The following is a 23581-nucleotide window of genomic DNA, read 5'->3' as shown; positions in this document are numbered from 1 at the left end:
TCGTTGTTCGAGTCCAGCATCTGGCAAGTTGCCGCTAGAGGGGCACGCATGTAAGGGGAATGGGGGACATTGGGACTGGTGGCCTTTTGGCGAGCAAGTCCGCTTTTTCATTGCCTAGAATGTTGCGGTGCCCTAGGACACACTCGAGGTGGATTCGTAGGCTGGGATGTGTGTAGGTTTTAGCACTCGTTTAGAGTTTTTATAATTATTGTGTTAGCCCGATTAACACCCTAGTGGACGCGCGAAAGCTGTGGTGGGAGCTTGGCTATCTAGGTAGATGATAACCTACTTTGTGTCGGGGGGAGATCTCGTGATGTCTAACACCCACTAGCTTGCTGTCGTAGACAGAATGGAGGGTCGTCTCTGAGAACTGGAGCGCCTATGAATGGCAAGTACGCTCCTGCTGCCGTGACATTGTCCGTTCTAGAGCCGTCTACATAGATGATGAATTCCTTGTTGCCGAATGTGAGATCTCAATCGCTTCCTCCTTGGAGGGGGCAATGTGGGTCCCACGGGGCGCGAGGGAAGAAGTGGATTACTAAGTAATTCCGTATGCCCACGAAAAAGAGGGCGTGCAGCGAGTGGCAGATTGCATGTAGGGCTGAACGGTGAAACCTGACGTTGGCCACTGTCATGTTGGAGTGCTTCAAGTGGGTTGAGAACATGTAGAATTAAAGAACGTGACCAGGAAAGAGACGAAAATGGAAAAGAGCATCACGTACAAAGTATAACGTCCAAAGACAAAATAAATCAATTTCCGTGGTTTTAGCTTCTTACTAAACGCTACTCTGTATGCGAGTAACACTGACAGGATTTCTGACAACTTTGTCAACACGTGACCCGAACAGCCACAACCAGGCGGACTCACACAACGGTGGATACTCTACATACAAGCATACTCCCATACATCCGCCACAGGATATCTATGCGAGACAAAGGAGTATGAAAATCCCTTGGAAATGGACAGTGGCACTAAGCCTATCAATCAGGGAAAACCAATAATGCCACCCAATCTGATTTCAACAACCTCTCGGTGTCGGTTAAACTATATAAATTAGTTTTGAACACACAACTCACCCGTTGTTGCAAAAGCCAAAGGTTTTAATCATTTCGACCCGCTTTCCCTCTTCCGGCTCTTGGCACCCTCGCGGGGATGACTCTTTTTGACCCTGATCCACCAAGAACGGCTAGCTTCATCCCGGCGATTTTCTTCCGCCTCACTGATGAGTGTTTCTTGCCCGCCTTTGCTTCAGCGGCTTTCGCAGTTCGATACGCTCGCTCGAAGGAAGATAGGATATTTTGGAGGGATACTCGTTTCTCAGTTTCTCCATGAGGAACAGGAGAAGAAGAAGAAGCCTCGATAGGTTCAGTCTGGGTGCCAGATAGTCCCCGAGCGAAACGTAGTTTAGTGGACCGGCGGGAGAGCGTTGAAATGGCCTGTGATGATTCAAGAGAGAGTAACGAGCGTTTTCGAACGCGAATAATAGCTGGATGATGCGGTAATTTCGAGCTTGACGAAGAGGATGACAAGAGGGGAGCGATAAGCGCGCGCGAAGAGAAACCCAGTTTGTCCTCGCGAGGTGAGTGTGCAGAAGAGACAATATTACATCTAGTCAGAGTCGGTGCGGCTTTCAGACCGAGTTCAGCGCGTATAGCGTTATAGGAACCAAGAATCAGATCAGGGGCTCCACTTAACGGTGTTGCGGTAATGTTGGATGTGCGCATGTCGAGGTGTTGCAGAGCACCGACAGAAAAAGAACGAGAATGGATTGTGCTGAGAGTGCGAATGGTTAAGGCAATGGACATAACGAGTGTGATGTAGATGAGCCCTCGTAGCATCTGGGCACTGTCGTTGGCTTTGAGTTCGCGACTCATGCTCACGAGATCGATGTGACTCTGACCGTGACAAATGGACAACCATGTGTTGTCCGATTCCAAACGTCGCTGAACCTTGGATTCTACTACTGTGGGGACTTTCTACTGTATAAAGACAACAGAATTACCGACGGGTAAGTTCTAAACGAGCTGGAACAATCGTTGGAACGAAAAGAAAAAATTAGCACAATGACACTACAGCGTTCCTCTAACAGCCTTATCAAGACTCTCAGCAAAGTATCGAATGTTCTTCGAGTTCAACCCCGCCATGGAAATACGACCATTTGAGGTAAGGTATATACGCGCTTTCTCAACGAGAGCCGTGCTCTGCACGACATTGAGCCCAGTGAACCTTGTGGAAGGAGAAATTGATTTTTCGCCGTCGAATAAGTGAAACAAAGACCAGTGACACGTACGAGAACATTCCGATTTGGCTGATGATGTGATCCCAGTTTCCAGGGGTTTTGAACTCCTGAGTGAGAAGACCGTGAAGCTCGTGGCGCATGTTGATGATGCGGTGCGCCATCGTCTTGATATCTCGCTTCCACTCCTCGAATAGATCGGGATTGTTCAGTATCAAGGATACCTGTAACTAGTCATCAGCCCCGCCCCCCAAGACCATCAAAAGCCAAAATCCTCGCCACTACGCACAATGCGAGCACCATGTGATGGAGGATTGCTAATCTCGCTCCGCTGGAGAACCGAAAGTTGACTCTTCACACGGGCCGCCTCATCGGGCGAGGCTGCCACGACATGCAGTGCACCCACACGTTCTCCATACAGCCCAGCATTCTTCGCAAAACTCTGGCACACAAGCAGGGGGACCTTCCTCTGAACGAAATACCGAACGGCAACGGCATCTCTATCCAAATCGCCACTTGCGAATCCCTGATATGCGCAGTCGAAGAAAGCATAATGGCCTTTTTCGAGGAAGACATCGGCTATGGTTTCCCACTGCTTTTCGGTGGGGTCTACACCGGTCGGGTTATGTGCGCATGCGTGCAAGAGGAATACAGATCGTGGGACGGCATTCCGGAGGGCCGAGAGGAAACCTTCAAAGTCCAGACCGATCGTACGTGGGTCGTAATAGGGATAATCGATTGGCTTGATGCCAACATTCTTAAAGATTGCGTGATGGTTGGCTGATGGAAGTGTGGAAGTGTTGGAGAAAGCCCCAAGGGACCTTGATGGAATAAAAGAACGTACCCCATGTTGGGCTACTCAATCCAATGATGGCCTCACCATTCCATTGGTAGAATCTAGACAAGAAGAGTGCTCCAAGGTGGTTCGCACCCGTTCCTGAAATAGTCTGCACACTAGGGACACAAATGCCACGAAAGATATTAGCGCACTGAAGAATAGCCAGGTGGCATTTATCGGCAGAAGTACAACTGGGTGCCGCGCGCCACTTCGCGGAAGATGCAACTCGCCGCGATGGAGATGGGATTGCAAAGGAAGCAACGGCAAATGGAAAAACGTAAATGCCTTGGACGAACCTAGTCACACGACCTTCAGCAATAGCCGGCGAGCTGGCACCAAGGATGAGCTTGGCCGCAGCGCTTGTAAACTCCGGCAGACCAGTGATCGGAAGGTATTCATGATCGAGCGACGGGTCATTCAACAAGATTTCAGTTGCCTGCATGCAAACGAGGGCGAAGTTGTCCGGTTAGTAGCTGACCATACGAAAGAAAGACTCGTCCAAACTCCCCCGGCCAATCGAAAAGGAGTACACACCTTCTTGACGACGGGAAGGACCCAAGGTTTATTATCATCATCTCTATAAGCACCTACGCCAACATTGATCTTGCGAGCAAACGTGTCAGCTTTATACGCTGCGGTGAGCTTGAAGATGCTATATTCGTTTTCACATCATCGTCCCGAGGAGAAAGCCCGATCGAATCCAATCGAAGAAGTCAAGTTGTTTGGAAGTTTGAGTCAATTGAAAGATCGTCAGTCTCTAGGTGTTGAGATGGGAAGAGGAAATGGGACAGACCTATCTGGTGGTGCGAGGGGAACGTTTTGCCATGTTCCTACGTCGTCAGACATGACTAGTCAGTCTAAGATCGGGATCGAGGAAGAAAAAAGGATGTGAAAGCGCAAGAGAGGTGAAAAGCGTGAAAATCGAGTATAAGTGAAGAAAGTTGGGAAGAACTTTTTTCGTTGCACAATGGCACACGGAGAGGATATCTGGAATTATTACAAAGGGAAAGTGAATTTTATTGAAAAATTTGGAATGTTGACGTCGCTTGACGGGCGTTCGGCTACCCACTGGCACAGTTAAAAATCCCTCAAAATTTGTATTTAACACGCTGGCGGCCAATATCGCGCTATCTGTTCTACAAGGCTTGGTTCCAAAGCCAGCCATGCATGTACACGTAGACCCAAAAAAAAAACAAGGGGAGGGGGAGGAGAATGGAACTAGAACAGGGACTCCATCTTACCGACGGGATTATGATCGGAAGGGGTGAGATGAGAAACAACTTGCTGCACCCGCTGACCGGCTACTTGCTTCGAAGACATAGCTTTGGATGATTTCTCTTACGGAAGACCCAAGCGGACGAATTTCGAATTGTTCCGTGTTCACCAAGTACTACCGGAGGGTGGGGGGTTGGTTTGAGCAAATCGAACGGAGAGCAGAACAGTTCCCCCAACGGATAGGAGTAAAATAGGGGAAGGACCATCTACGTTAGCTCAATAGCTCTCGATGCTCAGTGGCACTCACGGTTCGTCACGACGTCTCACACGAGGAACCGTAGGTACAATGTTGGAGAGATCCGAGAGAACAACAGACGGACAACCAAATTAGCCTTATGCCGGAGCTCACGAGGAGGCGTGAAAATTCCCAATCCATTTCTCAATAAGTCCTTCAACCAAATTCTCATGTTACATGAAGCCTAGAAAAAAAATATAAACGCCAATTCAATATATTTGGATACTGACCGCAACAACAGCGTCGTTTCAATTCATTGGCGCTTAATCCGATCGGACCAAGGAAAAATGAAAACTTCATAATATGATACTAATTTGAAACCGTCAGCTTAATGTGTATATGGGCAGACGACCAAAAGAGAAAACTATGCGACACGACTAGCTACAGCAAGGAGCATACTCAAAAGGGGGGAGAAAATACGGAGGAGATCAGGGCACTATGTCCAATAGATCATAAGAAGATATGTGTGCAGTAGTGGTGGTGGTGTGTGTGTGAAGGGGGCAAGGGGTTGGAAAGGGGGGGAGGGTCAAAGGGAGGGGGAAATGTGGATGAGCCATAAATGTCCTGGTTCAACATGTGAGACCAATAAGACACCCCTTCGGCCGAGCGAAAGACCGTTAAGCTTTATGATAAATTCATATTACTAACGTTCCAGTTTCGGTCAGACGACTCTGAAGGTGTGAGGTGGAAACGCTGGAAAAGTAAGGCTGTATGCTGTATGAAATTAACGGTTATGAAGACCTTAGGAAAATACGTATCAGGGTTAGGGGTATGCAAGAAGAACCTATTCATGAAGAAAGGGGAAGGAAGGGGGGATGCTGGATGATGAAGGAAGATTACAGAGATGTTGAGGGTGAACGTGTCGTCTATACGAGGATTGAATGGACGACGTGGTCGGAAACGGGGTTGGGGTCCCATTTCAAACACTCTTGCACGAAGAAGTCCAAAAATGAACAGTGAAAGGGTGATTGTGCTGTGCGTTGTCCGCTCCACGCGGGTTGATGGCATCCAGTCCCGTAAGAACGAGTGAGGCGGAGGCGGAATTGGGATGAGAATAGGCAGGAAAGGAAAGATGTAGGTTACATGGACGCCTCGGGAGGGGGCCATTCACATCAGCCCTTGAGGTTATACGACGCCCAACTTGGATGCAACGGTGCGCTCAGACTCGAGCTTGGCCTTGTTCCTCTCAAAGGACTAACATCACCAGTATGTTAGGAATAAAGTCCAAAGATGATCAAGAATAGGAATAGGCTCACCTCTTGCCTGCAGTCCGCCATCTTCGGGCAGGCGTGGTGCTCGGGTAGACGATGCTGGAAGGGGAAGGGGGAAGGGGGGGAACATGTTAGCGACGAAACACAAGACGTTAACACCACAGAACGTACTGTACCACAGAAGTGTGCATTGCAGTGAGGACAATCCCCCACGATGCGAATAGCAGCGGACTTGCACTGCTCATGAGTAGCCTGGCATCTACGTTTTGCTGGCATGGTGGCTGGCTTGTGTGAATGCTATAGACGCTGAAAAGTATTTGCTCGGTTGTCGGTGGAATAGCGTGGAAAGCGCTAAGGACAGAAATGAAGGTTTACGATGAGGGGATGTTGTGGAATGGGGATGGAGAGAGAGAGAACTAAGCGGATGGCGGTGACTAGCTCTTTATAAGTGAGATGGAACCTAACCCTCGAGGCGACGCGCAATCGCCTGTTGTTACGGAACTTTCCTTGGTTATTATTTCGAGAATCAGCCACTTGGTTTAACTAATCACTAATATGACAGCTCCGTAATTTGCAAAGCAAGGATGTAAACGGAATGTTCAGCCAGGCGCGATTCGGAGGGAAAATGCGGTCGTTGACGGCTGACGTTGAGCTTATCCTTATCCTTTTATTCGGCCGTCGAGCTGCATAACATTGGAAATTTGCAAGCACTTGTCTCACTCAGCGTCTGAGTCGGGCCAGTCTTTCAGAACTCATTCATACAAGTCATATCCCTCGTTTTCGCGAGTAACATAATATCAAACGATAATTGAATCTTCCCCATCTCGTCCCGGGGGGCATTAATGACCGCACCGCCGCCGCCGAGTGTCTCAAACGCTCAACTGTTAGAATGCGTCTCATTCTGGTATGGCCAACAAGAACGTGTCTGGTATATGGCATCAGCTTTGGATTTGCGGGCGGGTGGCATGAGGATATCTCACGCCACGGACGAATCGATCCTCCGCGATGCAACCACCATATGAAGCGGTATGAAAGGTGAACTATGCTGACCCGCAGCCACGCTACCTACCTTGTGACCGGCGATTAGCCAGCCCTCTCACTGGAGTCTGCATACGAGAACCACCAGTGCCAGCCACTTCCGTCCGTTTGAGATCCCAACATTCACTTCTCAAGGACTCCCGCGCCTTTTCCGCAATCTATTCATATAACACTTCAGATTGCACGATTTCCCATCATAACAAACCCTTTGATGCATGTGGGAATGCGTCTCCTCGATTTGCATGAGCTTTGTGGGAACGATATCGTCCAACGTCATCGATAATATAGCAGATCGGACGGGGGCGTCTTGTATGAGACAGTATTGGGCACCATTTTTTAACGCCGAGCGTCTGTTCGCGGCGGGTACGGGAACTATGAGAGGCATTCTTTATGAATGCCGGTCCAGCGGTGGGACGTGGTTCCTAGATGTGGAAGGGTTGAGAAGGTTGTTTCGCCATATCCGGTGCGTCCAGCTGAACATTTGGCTTATCGGCAGAAGCCCAAAAGTGGATGAAAACAGCTTCCTCGTGGCGATGGAGTGCGCGTGGGTTTCTCCAGTTCCGAATCAAAAGAAGAGAAGGGATGAAGATTGCTCGAGGTGGTGTTAGATGGCGAGTGCTTGGTTTGGGGCAGGATGAGCTGATGCCAGATTAAAGAAATCAAGGGACACGTTTTTTGGCGCACTGGATCGATGGAGAAAGGCTGATTTGCCTCTTTGGGTTGGGAGGGCTGTTGATTGGCTCTGATCTTTGAGCTAGGAACGCAGCTTCCTGAATGTCACATATCGCCTGGGCGTGGTGCCAGCGTTCGAAGCTGCTTTCATCTCCCGCTGACATGATGAGGATGGCCGGAAGCGATGTCCATGGATAGATTATCAAAAGATTACAAATCGATGCTGATGATGATGAGTGAGGCGGGCGGTCGGTCGTTGTCACGTAAGGATTATCATATTCGGGCAGCTCTGGGTGGCTGCGGGGCGATGAAGGCAAAACAGATACACTGTACATGGTACTATATAAGGCGTTGGGCTCGATTTAGCCGGGAGCGCGTGACCTCATTGCATCAAGTTCGGAATAATAGCCGACAACCACCGGTCATCATGTGCCCTGAATCAGTTTTCACCGAGATTCGGTCCCGGAGTCGGAGTTTCCGACATCATTGCTCCAAGATTGATAATTCAACGTGAATTTCTCGAAGTGCGATACCTGATCATTCGGCATCCAGTGCATACCAACGTGCCCACACCTGGCGAGGGGATCTGGGAGTGCACAGCCAAACACAAAAATAGCATCCAATCGGAAAACCCGAACCACACAGGGTGCTTAACGGATGTTGCACCTTTTGGCCTTTCGTGAGGGGCATTTTTCACTATGTACCAAACTTGGCCACGAGATGCGCCGGGCGCTACCAGATTATATTAGAGATCAAGGCAATAATTCCGCCAGTTAGAAGAATATTCTACGGGTGACTAAGCACCTGCGTGAGCGCTTGCGCAGAGAAAAAAACTAGAATAGAGTATAAATATGGGCTGTATGTACTTTTTAGTTATATTATCCTACTTCTGCCCTGCGAATGAACCGCTGAGGCGGGTTGTCGTACTTGGAACGCCGCGTTTACAACAAAATCGGTCGGTGTGGAATCTTCACGTTTTCACGGCGCCCAACTATGTACGATTCTCATGGGATTACAAGTCGACCGGGCGGCCCCGAGTTTGTGAGTTATCCTTTTCGGGCAATTAGAGTATAGAGTACAGCCACTTCTCGCGTCCGCCGTCCCCCCGATTTTGGGATATTCGCAATTTGGCGGTGATAAAATTATACCTTGCTGCAGCGTCTTACGGATGGCTTCCAGTTGCCCAACGGCTTGCCCGGTACGTTGTTATGCAAGTCTCGCTGCATTTCTTCGGTACCTGTTGGCAGGTGACGATCATGAAGTCCAGTTGAAAATGAGCTGGCGTCACAGCCAAAATGTGCGACACGTTCAGGCTGGCATCTGTACACACACACGCACACTCTCTTTCTCTCGGCCTCGAGCACAGCATGCATAACGATTCCCCTCTATAATTTCTAATTTTATAAGCACAGCAATTGGAATGTGAAAAACGAGCATGAGACGCCAAAATCTGCATCAAAAAAGCAATGAGCGTTGAATGGGAGGTGGCACAAACACGGTTGGCCGTGGAGATTATCGTGTCTGTGTTGGGGCGCTGCATGGATTACTGCATGGCAGCCAGTGCACAGACAAGTCGATAACATTAATTCTTCAACCGTGGTGGGACTGAATGATTACACACTGACAATGCCCAATAAGGTCGTGATCGATGGCAATGCCGAGCGATTGCCGGTCGAGTTGTGCGTTAGCGCTTGCGTAGGCTGGTGGTCTGCCTAGCGCTTGCGCTTGGTTGGTCTATGGTTGCTTATGTTGGCGGGGTTGTCCGGATGGTATTGCAGGAAGCGCTCGTTGGAAACGCACTGGAGCATTAACCTGGGCGAGATTGACATGGGATTAGATGTAATTTGTTATAAAGGAATCCATTTACCGAACGCAATTAAAAATAGGAGAAAAACTGGGTGGAACATGGCCGATGGGTGTGAGCTATGGGCACAGTCCCCCGCCTTTGGTCTTGCCGTTCGCCAGCCTTGAATTGCACGGATGTGTGGGCGAAACCCTGTGTAAGCGGTGCCTTAATCGGTATCACCCGTAATTCAATCACAAACACGCTTGGCCTTTTCCATTCCTTGTTTTCGACCTGCTCTCTTTCCAGTCTGCCATACTATGCCACCTCCCTGGTGGAACCGGCCGCTGTTGGCGGCGGGCTTCATGCTTGTTGCACTCTTCACCTTTCGTCCTCTGCCCACTCAAGCTCTCGTTTACAAGGCTGAACTGGCAGATTATAACCTAAACATGAACCAGTCGGCGACGCTCGTCACTGACTACTCTACCAACCGCACGAATACAACGTACACACCATCACCAAAGAACTGGCGGGCTCTGCCTGTTTACACTGTGTTGTTGGACAAGTTTGCAGATGGGGACCCTGCAAACAACGATTTTTTCCAGACCAGGTTCGAAAATGATTGGCGGGAAACACAACTTCGATATGGAGGCGACTTGAAAGGCCTCGTAGCCCACCTGGACTATCTCAAAGGGATGGGTATCGGAGTCATTTTCATTGCTGGTACCCCATTCCTGAATATGCCTTGGCAAGCCGACAGTACGTCTACAAGCGCCTTCTCACCCCTTTCGTTTCTGACATTTCTCTTCCTATTTTCCTCTCCTCGGTCTATCGTTCAGGTTATTCCCCGCTGGATTTTTCGTTGATGGACCCACATTGGGGCACTATTAGTGATTGGGTAGCTGCCATTGACGCGATCCATGCTCGTGGCATGTATATCATGCTTGATTTTACCGTTGGTACTATGGCCGATCTGCTAGGTTGGGCACCGTACGTATTTCACCAATTGCGTAAAGTCGTTTATTGAATGGCTTATGATGTACTTCCCCGGTTACCGCTAACTACGATCAATATCCTTCTTCCCTTTTTTAGTTATGTCAACAAATCCGCACCATTCGACCTTGGAGAATATGATGTTTACTGGAAACATCCTCTTTATGCACCCTGGGGCATAAACGAGTATCAAGACTTCAAATACTCTAATCAACGCAATGACTCTTGCGTGTATCCTAACTTCTGGCTCGACAATGGTCAACCTTACGCTCTGGACGTTAAAGGGTGCTACGCTTCAGAATTTGATCAATATGGTGATATGGAAGCTTTTGGTGTGCACCCTGATTGTACGTTTTTGTTCACTTTCCCCCGGGATTTGGTTTTAGTGCTCAGCTCACTGTGATTCCAACCGTAAGGGCAACGTCAATTGTCGAAGTTCGCTGGCGTACAAGATCGTCTTAGGGAGTGGAACCCGGATGTTATGGCCAAAATTCAAGTTTATGCCTGTCTCACAATAGAAGCGTTGGACATAGATGCAATCCGTATAGACAAGTCCATCCAAGTCAGCGTAAACGCTATCGCTGCATGGGCTACTCATACACGTAGCTGTGCCAAAAAACTCAAAAAGAACAACTTCTTAATCACTGGTGAAGTCACTGGTGGTGACACCTTTGGTTCACTTTACGTCGGACGAGGTCGTATGCCGAATCAAAGACCTCCTTTCGATGTCGCTCTGGCGATGAACGGCTCCGATTCTCAAAAGCAGTACTTCATGCGCCAGGCAGGCCTGAATGGTATCGATGCGATCACCTTCCACTATTCGGTATACCGTTATCTTACTCGGTTCCTCGGAATGGATGGTAATCTTGAGGCCGCGTACGATCTACCACCTAATTTCGTCACGTCATGGTACCAGTTGTTCGTCGACAATGATTTCCTGAATCCGAATACGAATGAAGTCGATCCGAAGCACATGTTTGGGATGAGTAACTTCGATGTGTATCGCTGGCCTGGGTTGGCAAATGGCACTATCAGACAATCGTTGGGAACGTTCATCACCACAATGCTCATGCCAGGCGTTGCTCTTGTTTACTATGGTGAAGAGCAAGGCTTCTATCTCTTCGATAACACCGCCAGTAACTATCTCTTTGGGTGTGTATCATGTCGTCAATTTGGCTTTTCGACCGCTGGGACTCACTAGCCGCCCTTCTACTTTTATAGTCGTCAGGCGATGAGTTCAAGTCAAGCATGGGTACGACATGGCTGCTATAGGCTTGGGTCGGAGCAATACTTCCACATGGCAATGGATAGAGCAGCGATTGGATGTCAAGATGAATGGAACTCGTATGATCATTTTGATCCGTAAGCTAGCATCGCATTTTTTTTCTCGCCGAAATTCGATAACTAATAACGCCTCTGTTCATAGTACCGCCCCAGGTCGCGTGCAAATGTCGCATTTCTATTATTTGCGGTCTGCTTATCCCTCGCTCCTTGATGGCTTCGGTTTGGAGCAGCTGAACAGTTGGACGTATGACATCTACCGGCCTGGCTCGAACGGAACTCCGACTGAGGTTGGGTTATGGAGTGTTGTGCGCTTGCCGGCCTCTGGTCAAAACCTTACGAACAAGGATGGCAGTGTAGCTGACCCTCTTTGGTTGATCTACACCAATGAGAACGCGACCGTCGATTATACCTTCGACTGCACGGTAAAAAATGGAAGCCAAAGGATGCGTGCTCCATTCCCGGCGGGTACCGCGGTCCGCAATCTTTTGCCTCCCTTCGAAACATACAACCTTTCAGTTTCCCCAGAGTCATACTACAATAACTCCAAGGCCCCATGGCGTGGCTGTATACCCAAGATCTCTCTGCCCCTCTACGGTTTCAAGCTCCTGGTCAATGAGTCTGTCTGGGTCGCACCTCGTCCGGCTTTGACGAGGTTTACTCCTGGTCATGATGCGCGCATTCTGTCCGACTCGACCAGTATTGACATCACGCTTGAGTTTAATACGGTTATGAGTTGTTCAGGCGTTACCTCTGCCCTCAGTGTGAACGTTTCTTCGAATGGGCAATTCTCACAGCCAACGATCAAGCAGGGTAATTGTGGTGCCGTTAATAATCCCATTCCATCCACCGTTCCTTCGGGCCAAATATCAGCCTGGTCGTGGTCTGGTACGCTTCAAAACGTGCCAGATGGTATTGTTCAGATCACTCTTACGAACGCCCCAAACTCTGCGGGCGATGCTAACACAAACGTGGGCATTTTTGTTCATATCGCCATACTCAATGAACTAAAACTCGTATGTTCCATCGTAGGCTGTCGACCACCTGCTGTTGAGGAAAGGGTCGGCTAACAACGTAATGGTTTTCCCACTGACTGGCGATTATGATTCCGCCTCGTTTGGGTCGTCCGGCGGGAAGTATACGTTCAACCATAAGGCGTTGGGTGCAGAGAGGTTCCGAATATCGACTGATTTCGGTCAGACATGGAACAATTGGACAGATTGGGAATCGACCACCACCATCGAATCCTCCTTGTTCCCCAAGAACCCAGGCTGGCCAGGCCAACATCTCATGATACAATGTGAGCTTTCAATATTGCAAATCCTCCATTCGACCAGGTGGGAATTCATGATCGTGTGATTCCGTATTTAGACTGGTCAAGTATTGTCACTTCGTCCACGTATATTGTGCACGCCGATCGTGGCTTTGGTCAGCAACGTCGTGTTCCTCAATACTTGGCACGAGGCGCTTTTAATAAGTGGGGCTTTGACAAGGGGACGTTGTCTACATTCAAGCTTAACGATAGAAACTACTGGGAGCTCGAGGCAGGTCTGATTTGTCTCTCACGTTACAACTCCACTGAGCCTTTTCGCTCACAGGTCATGGCTCGTTGGCCCACTAACATCCAACTCAATGTATATGCGTACGACGATTACTTTTATGGCGATACTGATGGGGATGGAGTTCTGGATCGTCTTCCCCCCAACTCCGCTGGTATGTGGCAACGTCCGCACTGAATGCATCCCATTCACAAACTTTCGCAGCTCCAAATTATCTTAACATGACAACCGTGAGTTGTGGACGTCGTCCTTTTGATTCCCTTCTAACAATTCACATCTTGCTCCGATTCGTATCAGCCTCCGCATCCAGTAAGTTATTCGTAATTTGTTTTCAATGATAACATGTATTAATGACTTTGAGTAGCATCTCGCTTGGGCAGTCGTCATCGATGACCGCACTGGAAGATGGTGGCTTGAACCTCGTGGTCGCTCCGTCGTTGCCGCGATCATGTATGGTCTCCTCCTTTCCATACCGCTCATAACTGCCACACTGGCCGTCTTCATCTTCCGTTGGTCGTTCTACGGAATCAAGATCAATCAGTATGGTATAAAACCCAAGGATTCTCATCACACTTATTTCCCTCTCTTGGGATCCAAGGAGAAGGATGGGTCGACGCAAGATGACAGTATATTCCATTTTGGTCACAGCAAGCAAAAGGACCTCATTGGGTGGCCTGAGGTCCCGAACAAACGTCGGAAGGTCCTTATTGCAACCATGGAGTATGAGATCATCGATTGGAAGCTCAAAGTCAAGTGAGTTCGATCCTATTCGATTCACATGTGAATTGATAACTTAATTTGGATCCCTAGGATCGGCGGTCTGGGAGTCATGTCATCTTTGATGGGTAAAGCCATGACGGATGTCGACTTAATCTGGGTTATACCAAAAGTCAAGGACCTCGAGTATCCTCAAGGCGAACCAGCAGAACCCATTGAAGTGATCATCTTTGGCCAACCCTACCTGATTGAGGTCGAGACCCACGTCCTAGACAACATTACTTATGTAATTTTGGACAGCCCTGTATTCCGGGCCCAAACGAAATCGGATCCCTACCCCCCTCGCATGGATGACCTTAGCTCTGCGATATACTATTCGACGTGGAATCAAGCCATCGCTGCCACCGTCATACGCTTCCCCCTAGTTGACATATATCACATCAATGGTAGGGGCTTGTCATGTCACACCACCAGATTATTTGCTAACTTTATGGCAAAGATTACCACGGGGCTCTCGTACCACTTTACTTACTCCCTAAGGTTTTACCTGTTTGTTTGTCGTTGCACAATGCAGAGTTCCAGGTTAGTTGTTGTCCTCCGATTCCGCTTGAGTGGCGTGCGCTAACATGATCTATAGGGATTATGGTATGATGGTTTTCATCTTCTTGGCCTCGAATGATCTAACTACAGTGACGGCTGTAGGCCACTACGAACCAAGGAAGAAATGAGGGAAGTTTGTTCGGCTTTCAATATAAGCAAGGAAACCTGTACCAAAGTAAGCTGGCAAGATGTCCTTAAATACAGACGAAGCTGACGACGCCTTTCAGTACGTCCAATTTGGAAACACTTTCAACCTTCTTCATGCCGCTGCGTCTTTCATCGCGGATCACCAGAAGAGTATTGGCGTGGCTGGTGTCTCCGATAAGGTGCGCCCAGCGAGGCCGATCAAATTGCAACCTCTACTTACCAAGTTCCCCTAGTATGGCAAGCGTAGTTGGGCTCGATATCCCGCGTTATGGACTCTGAAGCACGTCGACTCTCTTCCTAATCCTGGTAGGCTTGTCGCCCACGCTCAAAGGGAGACTTTACTGAGTCGCTGTACCAATAGATCCGAGTGACATCGAAGCTCTTGACGAGAATGCTCCATCTGTGAAAGAAATCAAGGTCGACGAGGTTGCTGAGGCCGCGCGGCCGGAGCTCAAGCGCCAGGCTCAGGAATGGGCAGGCATTGCTCAAGACCCAAATTCTAACTTGTTCGTGTTTGTTGGTCGGTGGTCAAAGCAAAAAGGTGGGCGCTTTTGGTACTTTGTTTCTCAGTCAAAGCTAATGCACTCGTCAGGTGTGGATCTTATCGCAGATGTGCTTCCCGGGCTGTAAGTCGCTTTTCTCGACCATCGCATTCTATCGCTCAGCCTTCGCCCAGGTTGGCAAAACGCAACGACATTCAAGTTATCTGCGTTGGTCCCGTCATTGATCTTTACGGCAGATTTGCGGCGGAAAAACTCGCCCGTCTTATGAAGATGCATCCGGAGAAGGTCTTTTCAAAGCCAGAGTTCACCGCCCTCCCTCCTTTCCTCTTTAGCGGAGCAGATTTTGCTTTGATTCCATCACGAGATGAGCCTTTCGGACTTGTAGCCGTGGAGTTTGGTCGTAAAGGTGCATTGGGTGTCGGTAGTCGTCTAGGCGGCCTCGGTTTAATGCCTGGCTGGGTGAGTGACTGCTTCTGTCTGCCTGAAGTGATGGGCTGACGTTTGCACTCGTACAGTGGTTCCCAGTGGAGTCTACCTCAACTGCCCACATGCTTTCCCAGCTATCGAAGACGATCAAACTGGCGCTGAAATCAACGACCGAGGAGCGCGCCTTACTTCGTGCTCGGTCTGCTGTTCAACGTTTCCCAGTAGTTGAATGGCGTCAGAAGATGGAGGACTTCCATCGGCGAAGTATTCACGTCAGCCGTTCTCATGCAGGCGAAAATGCATTCAGGGAGTCCGATTGTGATACTTTGGGACCTCTGCCTATCGGTGTGGATCATGATGATTGGGAGCCTGAGGCCCAGCCAGAACCCGTGCAGCCTGAGTGGGATGCTGGAGGTTCGCGCGTTGCCGTCAACTCACAGCAATTCCTGAGTCCAAACGTGCCATATGGCCAACTTCGAAGACCTTTAAGCACAGTCAGCCTTGCGTCTACGACACCAAATGAACGAGGTGGCGGCGCGGACTACTTCTCGCACCCTGTTGAATCTGGCTCCGATCATGGGTCGCAACCCACGGACGAAGGATTCGGTAACTTTTTGTCAAGAGCAAATCGTCAGATAGCAAAGGACCAAACACACGTTCCGGACCCCTTCCTTGACGAGCACGCCGTGATCAATCGACCTTTCCTTCATCACCGGCTTTCTTCGGCGGAGTCAATCACATCTATAATGGACGAAAAGGGTGCTTCATCTCCATTGAACAAGGCTATTGCCTCTGTGAGTATCTTTTACCCAACTATCAGTCCACTGCTGACATGCGTTGTTTCCAGTTCACTGACGCTGATGGAGAAGTGGCGCAAAGCTTCGTGGAGAAATTACAAGACCTAAACGCTGAAAATTCAAAGGGAGAATTATCGATTGAGAAATTCTTGACGAAGAGCGAAGCACAATTCTTCGAGAAAGTGAAAAAGGATAAGCTTTCGAGCGCTATGAGTGTCCGATCAAATCGTGATTCAATGTGGGGTCCCTCATCGGACTCACGTCCTGATAGTGAGTGATGTCACTCGTGAAAGCTTTGCGGTCGTCTTAGTCATGTTTCCTCAGCTCCAAGCATGTATGGCAACTCTTCTTTCCATCTCGATGAGTATTCCGGCCCTCTTCCACATGGAGATGAGCCCCCGATGACCAGGCTGCAGATTCTGCTGCAGCGCGAGATTGGTAGCTGGCCCCTGTACACCATTATTATCGCCTTGGGCCAGGTTCGTGCAAAGTGCGCATACACCACAAGCCGGCTCACTGAGTTCTTTTTTTTTCTTCAGATGTTAAGTGCCACTAGTTTCCAGATCACACTCCTTTCCGGTCAGAATTGGCAGGAACAGTGGCAAGCGTATGTCCTTGGTGGCATCTTCTTGGTCGCTTCGGCGATCTGGTATGCGCTGTTCAGACTGAAGCCATCAGTCTGGATCCTCACTGCTCCATGGTTCTTCTTCGCTTTGGCGTTCTTCCTTATCGGTCTACCCTCCATATCATCGGCCTTCGAGGGCGTCCACAAGTTGCTCTCTGGGGTGGCGACTTGGTCGTACGCCGTTGCATCTGCTGCTGCGTTCACATTTTTCGGTCTTAATTTTGGCGAAGAGGCTGTAGGTGTTTCTCGTTCGCACTATTCACGAGCTTACGAATTCTCTCGACGTAGGGGGCTGCGACGGAAGTTTGGGCACTACGGGCATGTATCGTACAGGGATCACAACAGCTCTGGGTGGCGGCGCTATGGTATTGGGGTAACTCACTGAATGCCGCTCCTGCCGACTACCGTCCTCCGTGGTGGATCGTATGCATTCTCTGGCCGCTTTCGGCCATGTGCTTGCTCTTTGGCTTCTGCATGGCGTACGGATTGCCAGGTATGCAGGGTGGGAATTTAGTCGCTCGTTTGTTTATTGATATACTCCAACAAGAATACTACCGTCAAGTACCACCCAAGGTACCTCATTTCCTCAAGACCTTGTTCAGGAGAAAACTTGTTCTTTGGTATGTTCGAGTATGTCAACACCACATAATGCTGATATTGTAAAAGGTTCTTGGCTTCCGAAATTCTTCGGGACTACTGGCTGAGTGGAGTAAGCTGCATATTTGCTCCCCTTATTCGTTAGGTCTAACATTATTCATCAGCCCTACGGACGAAATTGGGCCTTCCTATGGAGTGCCCCTTTCAGCAAGCTCTTTATCCTGGCTCTCGTTCTTATATTCTTCATCCTCGTTTGGGGTGTTGTGATGGGTATTCTGACGTACTACGCCCAGTCTCACACATGGCTTTTGGCTGTATTCGCCGTCGGTCTTGGTGCACCAAGATGGTGTCAGGTAAACCTCCAAACCCACTAGCCGCCAAGTTAATGACCAGAACATCGAACAGATATTGTGGAGTACCTCTTCGCTTGCCTTGTACATACCTTGGGCTGGAGCCGCTGGTCCATACCTTGGGACTTCACTATGGCTTTGGCTCGGAGTATTGGATGCAGTTCAAGGTGTCGGGTTGGGCATGATCCTGCTGCAGGTGAGTTTTTACACGGACGCTGGGTGACTGAATCCCCACCGTTTATCTCAACCTAGACCTTGTCACGGCTACACGTCTGCGCAACACTGGCATTTTCGCAAGTAATTGGATCTATTGCCGTTATGGTTGCTCATGCTACCGCTCCCAATCGCATTGGGCCATCGAGTGTGTTCCCGGATGCTTCAACATGGGACTTCCAAAGTACGCTCGCTTCGGCTTTTGTTTCCTGATGTGAATACTGACATTTTTCCTCCCAGGCGGATTGAAAGGCAAGATATAGACAACTATGTACTCCAGTTCTGTCATGCTTACTTGTTCCTCAGGGAGTCCTCTTGCTAGTGCCCCATTCTGGTTGGCGCTGTAAGTTTTCTAAAGACTTCACAACTCTAATTACTCGCTGACAATGCACTCCCAGCATTTGCCAACTAGTTATCGTCGGTGGGTACAAACTAATGACGTTCATGTCCAGAAATCTCACATCTTTCACACCCTGCAGTTGGTTATTTCTGGTTCTATCGCAAAGAGCAGTTGGGTACGCCATTCTGACGTTATTTTACGACGGAACTGTATATCTGACCATTTCCGTCGTTTATAGCTCGGCCTTAGAGGTATCACTTTTGTTTTATTCCTTCATTTTGCATCATCTGTTCCCACCTGCCGCCTTCATACCTACAATCATAACGGACTTAATCACTCACGGGCTTAATCCTACCCTACTCACTGGAACTCACGAGTGCTGTCAATGTACCCTCAATAATACATTTTTGGGTCTATGGGCATTGCATCTACTCTTTTAGGAACATGGTTGGGGTTAACTATTAATTGCTGTACCATACTGGTTCAGAAGTGTCCATGCATGATATGAAATTAGAAAGCAAACTCTTCGGAAAAGAAATTTATGTAGCCGCGTTCATCGCCTTTCCACACCAGGGCAGGATGAATCTGGGCAGCCACCACTTTACGAACGACAGCAGTAAGAGAATGTGGACCACAGGCTAAATTTGTAAAACGCAAATCAGTGCATGGCCCTCCATTGATGAAAGTGGATACTGACAGGCAACAGCAAGCGTACCAGCAGCACGATTAACCTCTTCTGCAAGGATACGGTCCAGTCTTGGGCGACCACGCCTAGCGAGAGCGGCAGTAAACTCAAGATCGGATCTATCCGTGGGACTGAGGTCGAAGATGTGATCGGAATCATCCCCTAGCGTGTGCGGCAGTAAATGCGCATGCATGGTGGAGCGATCACCCGGGGAGGGTGCGTCATCCCGGGGGCTGGGTTGCCCGCCAAAGTCACTCGCAGGATAAGGCTGTGCGCGAAGCGGACTGTATGAGCGGGTTGGCTGGTGAGATTGCTTGTCGATGGGACTGAGGTGACCTGGCCGACTAGATGGACGCGGCGCAGGGGAAGTGCTACGAGGCCCTGCTACTGAAGTCGGAGAGACGGCCCTGGTGATGGGGGGGTGAATACCTTCTGAGTTGACGCTACTTGGTACCGTCAGCGGCGTGAGCGGAATTCCCGGGTGCAATTGGGTGATCGCGAAGAGTTCGTTAGCGGGGGGACTCGGATTTCGTTTCGTGTTCAAACGCAACTTCACAAACCCAGCTAACGTCTTCCGGCGCATATGCTTTCCCTTTTTCTTCACAGACATGGAGAACTGATCTTCTCCCGGAGCTCGTGATCTATCCTCTCCCGCAAAATTTGTGAGATCCGCGCAATGCTCTCCTTGCGCGTCACCATATATTGAGGTATACTGAGATTGAGTGTGGCTGAGTGACCTTCGATGAGCGCCTTCTCGCTCGTCCTCGCTGTCTGCAGCATAATGGAGGTCTACAATGCTTTCGGTGTCGCTCAAACCTGATTCTGTATCAGAATCTGAGGGTGACGAATCTCCTCTACTTCCAAAAGGAATAGTCGGGGGCGCGAGTTCGTCAGGTGCGGCACTGAACACCTCACTCTGGGAAAGGTAGTGCGGGGTGGAACCTAAGATATGATGTGTGTAATTGGTTACAAAAAGATCCAACTGAACGGATCCTTGAGGTGCCAGTTGCAAGCATCGCCTAAGGGTCGTAGCGCACCAAAGTAAATGGGCTGTAGCAAAAGATGGGTGTGAAGTTCGGTGATCAGAAAGTAAGAACTTACAGTACTCGCTCACAACCCAGAGGAATCTCACCCGGGTGACAGAACAATCGTTCATATCGCCCCCACCTTTCCGAGAAAGAGCGTGACACAGGTATTCCAAGACGCTCAATGCGAACGCAACGCCACTCCCGCCAGCAACGATAACAACAGTGGAATACGTCGTCCACATTGCCCGTGCAGCCGACCCGAACGGACCATCTACCTGGGCCCGGATGAGTGGTGCCCATTTCTGAGACGGCACGCTAATCATTCCAGAGGAAGGGCGCTCATGCACACGATAGGATGTTGAGTTAGGCTGCGCAGTGAGCTTCCTAACATGATGCCACAGATCAAGCGTGAAACCCTGCCTCGCTCGAATGAGAAACACGATTTCGTGTGGCCCGCCAGCGGACATTAAGCTCTCGGCGTCATCACCGATACAGCCCTTCCCTGAATGGCACATTGAAGCCATTGTGAATGGATGGGTTGTCCATGATGAAACATCCGGGATCTTAAGTAGAGCATATTGCCCTGCAACCCAACTCATGGGTCGAGGCGTATGAACAATGAGGCGTATCATGCGACCCGGGAGGAGCTCAGCACGAGCATATCCTGGTGGTATATGAGATATGTAAGAACCGGAGCTGTCAACCGATCGATTTCGAGTGTGGCGGATGAGCAAGCGGGTGATGGACGAGGTAGTATCGTGTACAGATAGTGAGATGGACGCAGCGTCCATATCTATATCTGCTGGGTCAAATTCTTCCGGAAGATCTCTGGACTCAGATGACGGTACGAAAGCCGCGTCAGCGGGAGGTCGTTTGACAAAGACACCGTTTGTGTAGAAAAATCGAATACCTCTCCATACACGTTCCATTATCCATAGGAGTAAGGCACTCCAACAGAACCACCCAAGAGGAGGATAATGGAGTGCGGAAAAGGCCAGGGTTGAGGGGACTGTTAAAACATGGATAAAGTAGAATGTCTCGTAGTGATCTCTTCGAAGGGGTGCACTACTAAGCATCACCAAGAAAGTCATACACACGAAGGCCTAAATCGATCGCTGTAAGTCTAGTGGGATCAACCAACAAAATATCCAGCTGGACCCACAACAACTCCGTAGATAAACTTATCGTATAAATAAGTATACCCAAGAGCAATCGTCCCAAAGCTGCCATGCCTGCGGTCTTTGCAAAGTTGAATTGTCCAAGTGACTACATGAGCCACAGTAAGTAGATAAATAAAACGTCCAATCCAGCGGTGTATCCACATTAGACGGTCAGAATGAAGCTGTATTGTAAACGGAATGGCAAGAATTGCGAATGGCGGGGCTTTGAGTGCAATGCAAACACAGACAGGTATCAAGCTGAACGCCATCATCCCTGATTAATGGTGTAAATATGTCCCTCCGTGCGGTAGAACGAAATGACGAACCGCTACGACCACCAGCGGTCCACCATGCCTTTTGAATTGTATAATCCGGGGGCTGGGATATGATCAAGTCATCCCGGCGGGATGTCGAAGGAGCGGACGCGTTCGTACACATCATGGAATCATTATAAAAACGTTTAGATGTCGACCCAGTACCGTGCGCGCGGGGCGCAATGTAGTCCGGGCCAGCCACTGTCAGAACAGAAACAATGGTAACCATCATCAGAAGGGCAAAGACCTGAGCATTGATCGGCCAGGCTGTCAATTGGCTCCCTCGCTTGCGCGCACTGACACCAGCCCGAGAAACAGAATCTTCCGAATTGCCGCGAGAGGTGTCGATGAAGTGTTGCCTTATTGACCATTTGGTCCAAACCGCACCTACAGTAGTGCGCCGTGCGGGTGAATGACGAAGGAAAGAAATGATAGCGAAAGAGACGAGTAGAATTATCCAGAGGAGATAAGCATATATATAGCTATTGCCTGAAGAGTGTTGGGCGAGAATCAAGGCAAGCGATCGAATTTGGACCAAATAGAACCCACCAGAGAGTTGGTGTACGTAAAGGTAATTTTCTACCCACTGGAAATCATCAGGGATATTAGGTGTGGATGGATCAGGGTCTCGGCTTAAAGTTTCTGACTGCAAGATCCCCGCAAGGCTTCGCGGTGCAGTACTTGACATGAACGTCACGATCTTAGGAGTTAACAGAGAACGCGACACGAAGTTCCTTTCTATCGTTGCTTGTGACAAATGCACGCATAGATGAAGCGGGAAAGCTCCCAAGGGTTGCAAGGATTGCCTCTCGACGTCGTAACTGCCAAGACTGTCTTTGGACTGCGGCACGTGATGGAAGCTTGCAATATAATGTTACGAACTCAGAGCTCCTGCCTAATTATTTCCCAAAATTCCAGATTATTATTTTCTCTACTTAGTGCGAATCGATCAACGACGTTAGTAAGAAGGTCCTGCCCGCCAAACATTTATTGTGCATTTTTGGTTTATGCTCTGCCAAGTACTTATGTATGTAAGTGGAGGGCATGCTTTGTGGGAACCGGCACCTCCTCCACCGACGCCATTCAACTAATCGTGGACCCATGACAAAGACAGGGTGTGAGGCTGTGTTCTTTGGACGACTAGCCTCCGAAGCATCCTTTCTGGCGCCACGACACGATGTCTAATTGAACATATGCACAACCACAGAAACATAGACAGAACACCTGCTAGCTCAGCGTCAAGGGCCCGGGCCCGGGAAGTCCCGGCGACACCTTGATCCGTTCGCAATCGCCTCTCAGGGGGTTTGGCGAGACAATGACCCGATCGCCGCATGAGTGAGAATTAGTAATAGGCAACTTCCATTTGGCTAAGTAATTGGTACAACAAGGAGTTCGCATACCCGAAACACTATACCGATGTCGATTACAGTGCTTCGAATCATTCGGCGACAACACTGCCGGAGAGGACCTAAACATAAGGGCGGAAGTGAACTTGAGCTACAGCCCCTGATGGTAGTATGGAACGCCGACTTACTTCCTTTCCAGTCTTCTTTATCGTGTCTAGGACATCGTCGTAGGGAAGACCACTCGTGACACGGACTTCCTGTTTATCGAGGCTCACATTGAATGTGTCGATGCCTGTAGCAGCAGTTCACAATGCATCCAGGCGACACAGTAGGAGAACCGTATACATGCCTTCTTTCTTAGAAAGCGCTCTTGTCACCGCTCCAGAGCAGCCCGAGCACGACATCTGAATGAAGCCCAGGGGCTATGAGGGATTTAAAATAACAAAGAAGCGTCACTGTAGCCTACCTTGACATCGAACTTGTAGGTGTTTTTCTGAGGAGGAGCATCAATAGAGGCTGCTTCAGCCTAGAAGGATGGAAAGATGGAGTGAACAGGATGCTCGCTAGGCTGGGGCGTGCTCATGATAAATACGTACAGACATCGTGTCAAG

General features: G+C 49.3%; 7 protein-coding genes across 7 annotated transcripts; 1 reads left to right on the top strand and 6 right to left on the bottom strand.

Moving 5' to 3' along the window:
* Positions 1-1101: 1101 nt before the first annotated feature.
* On the bottom strand, positions 1102-1875 carry EI90DRAFT_3121605 (uncharacterized protein; the record flags this gene model as incomplete). The annotated part of the gene is made up of 1 exon (XM_039063416.1): positions 1102-1875. The coding sequence occupies one exon, from the start codon at positions 1873-1875 to the stop codon at positions 1102-1104; it is 774 nt and encodes a 257-aa protein (XP_038918020.1).
* Positions 1876-2070: 195 nt separating this feature from the next.
* Positions 2071-3921, bottom strand: EI90DRAFT_2915843 (aspartate aminotransferase; the record flags this gene model as incomplete). The annotated part of the gene is made up of 7 exons (XM_039054566.1): positions 2071-2227; positions 2292-2461; positions 2527-3017; positions 3082-3191; positions 3372-3511; positions 3610-3727; positions 3869-3921. The coding sequence occupies 7 exons, from the start codon at positions 3919-3921 to the stop codon at positions 2071-2073; spliced, it is 1239 nt and encodes a 412-aa protein (XP_038918019.1).
* A 973-nt stretch (positions 3922-4894) lies between these two features.
* On the bottom strand, positions 4895-6136 carry EI90DRAFT_532336 (uncharacterized protein). The gene is made up of 3 exons (XM_039067743.1): positions 5968-6136; positions 5842-5895; positions 4895-5779 (listed from the first exon to the last, which is right to left on the bottom strand). The coding sequence occupies exon 3, from the start codon at positions 5690-5692 to the stop codon at positions 5210-5212; it is 483 nt and encodes a 160-aa protein (XP_038918017.1). The 5' UTR covers positions 5693-5779; positions 5842-5895; positions 5968-6136; the 3' UTR covers positions 4895-5209.
* EI90DRAFT_2816560 (nuclear protein) lies at positions 5723-6072 on the bottom strand (the record flags this gene model as incomplete). The annotated part of the gene is made up of 3 exons (XM_039053554.1): positions 5723-5779; positions 5842-5895; positions 5968-6072. Coding segments are annotated over 3 exons (216 nt in total), but the record flags the coding sequence as incomplete, so codon positions are not given.
* Positions 6137-9786: 3650 nt separating the features above from the next.
* EI90DRAFT_3051678 (modular protein with glycoside hydrolase family 13 and glycosyltransferase family 5 domains) lies at positions 9787-18844 on the top strand. Its single transcript, XM_039059868.1, has 36 exons — positions 9787-10048; positions 10129-10279; positions 10382-10629; positions 10699-11434; positions 11504-11644; positions 11709-12534; positions 12596-12863; positions 12935-13107; positions 13162-13276; positions 13327-13352; positions 13420-13431; positions 13487-13875; positions 13933-14285; positions 14339-14421; positions 14477-14484; positions 14542-14614; positions 14667-14765; positions 14820-14892; positions 14948-15127; positions 15179-15212; positions 15263-15548; positions 15605-16309; positions 16363-16582; positions 16637-16791; positions 16852-17172; positions 17226-17430; positions 17485-17557; positions 17604-17646; positions 17699-17887; positions 17940-18080; positions 18137-18281; positions 18338-18349; positions 18404-18440; positions 18496-18518; positions 18577-18612; positions 18676-18844. Exons 1-36 carry the CDS (start codon positions 9985-9987, stop codon positions 18684-18686), a joined length of 6654 nt encoding a protein of 2217 aa, XP_038918016.1. The 5' UTR covers positions 9787-9984; the 3' UTR covers positions 18687-18844.
* On the bottom strand, positions 18826-22107 carry EI90DRAFT_3051676 (uncharacterized protein). Its single transcript, XM_039059867.1, has 5 exons — positions 21637-22107; positions 21313-21584; positions 20224-21253; positions 19135-20172; positions 18826-19075 (listed from the first exon to the last, which is right to left on the bottom strand). The coding sequence occupies exons 1-5, from the start codon at positions 21854-21856 to the stop codon at positions 18948-18950; spliced, it is 2688 nt and encodes an 895-aa protein (XP_038918015.1). The 5' UTR covers positions 21857-22107; the 3' UTR covers positions 18826-18947.
* Positions 22108-22596: 489 nt separating this feature from the next.
* EI90DRAFT_2970705 (copper chaperone taha) lies at positions 22597-23580 on the bottom strand. Its single transcript, XM_039055697.1, has 5 exons — positions 23567-23580; positions 23437-23496; positions 23320-23374; positions 23159-23262; positions 22597-23092 (listed from the first exon to the last, which is right to left on the bottom strand). Exons 1-5 carry the CDS (start codon positions 23570-23572, stop codon positions 23063-23065), a joined length of 255 nt encoding a protein of 84 aa, XP_038918014.1. The 5' UTR covers positions 23573-23580; the 3' UTR covers positions 22597-23062.
* Between the last annotated feature and the right edge of the window lies 1 nt (position 23581).

Source organism: Cantharellus anzutake, assembly GCF_015039405.1.
Source record: "Cantharellus anzutake strain C23 chromosome Unknown EI90scaffold_16, whole genome shotgun sequence".
In the NCBI taxonomy this organism is placed as follows: domain Eukaryota; kingdom Fungi; phylum Basidiomycota; class Agaricomycetes; order Cantharellales; family Hydnaceae; genus Cantharellus; species Cantharellus anzutake.
Note: the sequence above shows the minus strand (reverse complement) of the source record. Positions and strands in the feature narration are given on the sequence as shown.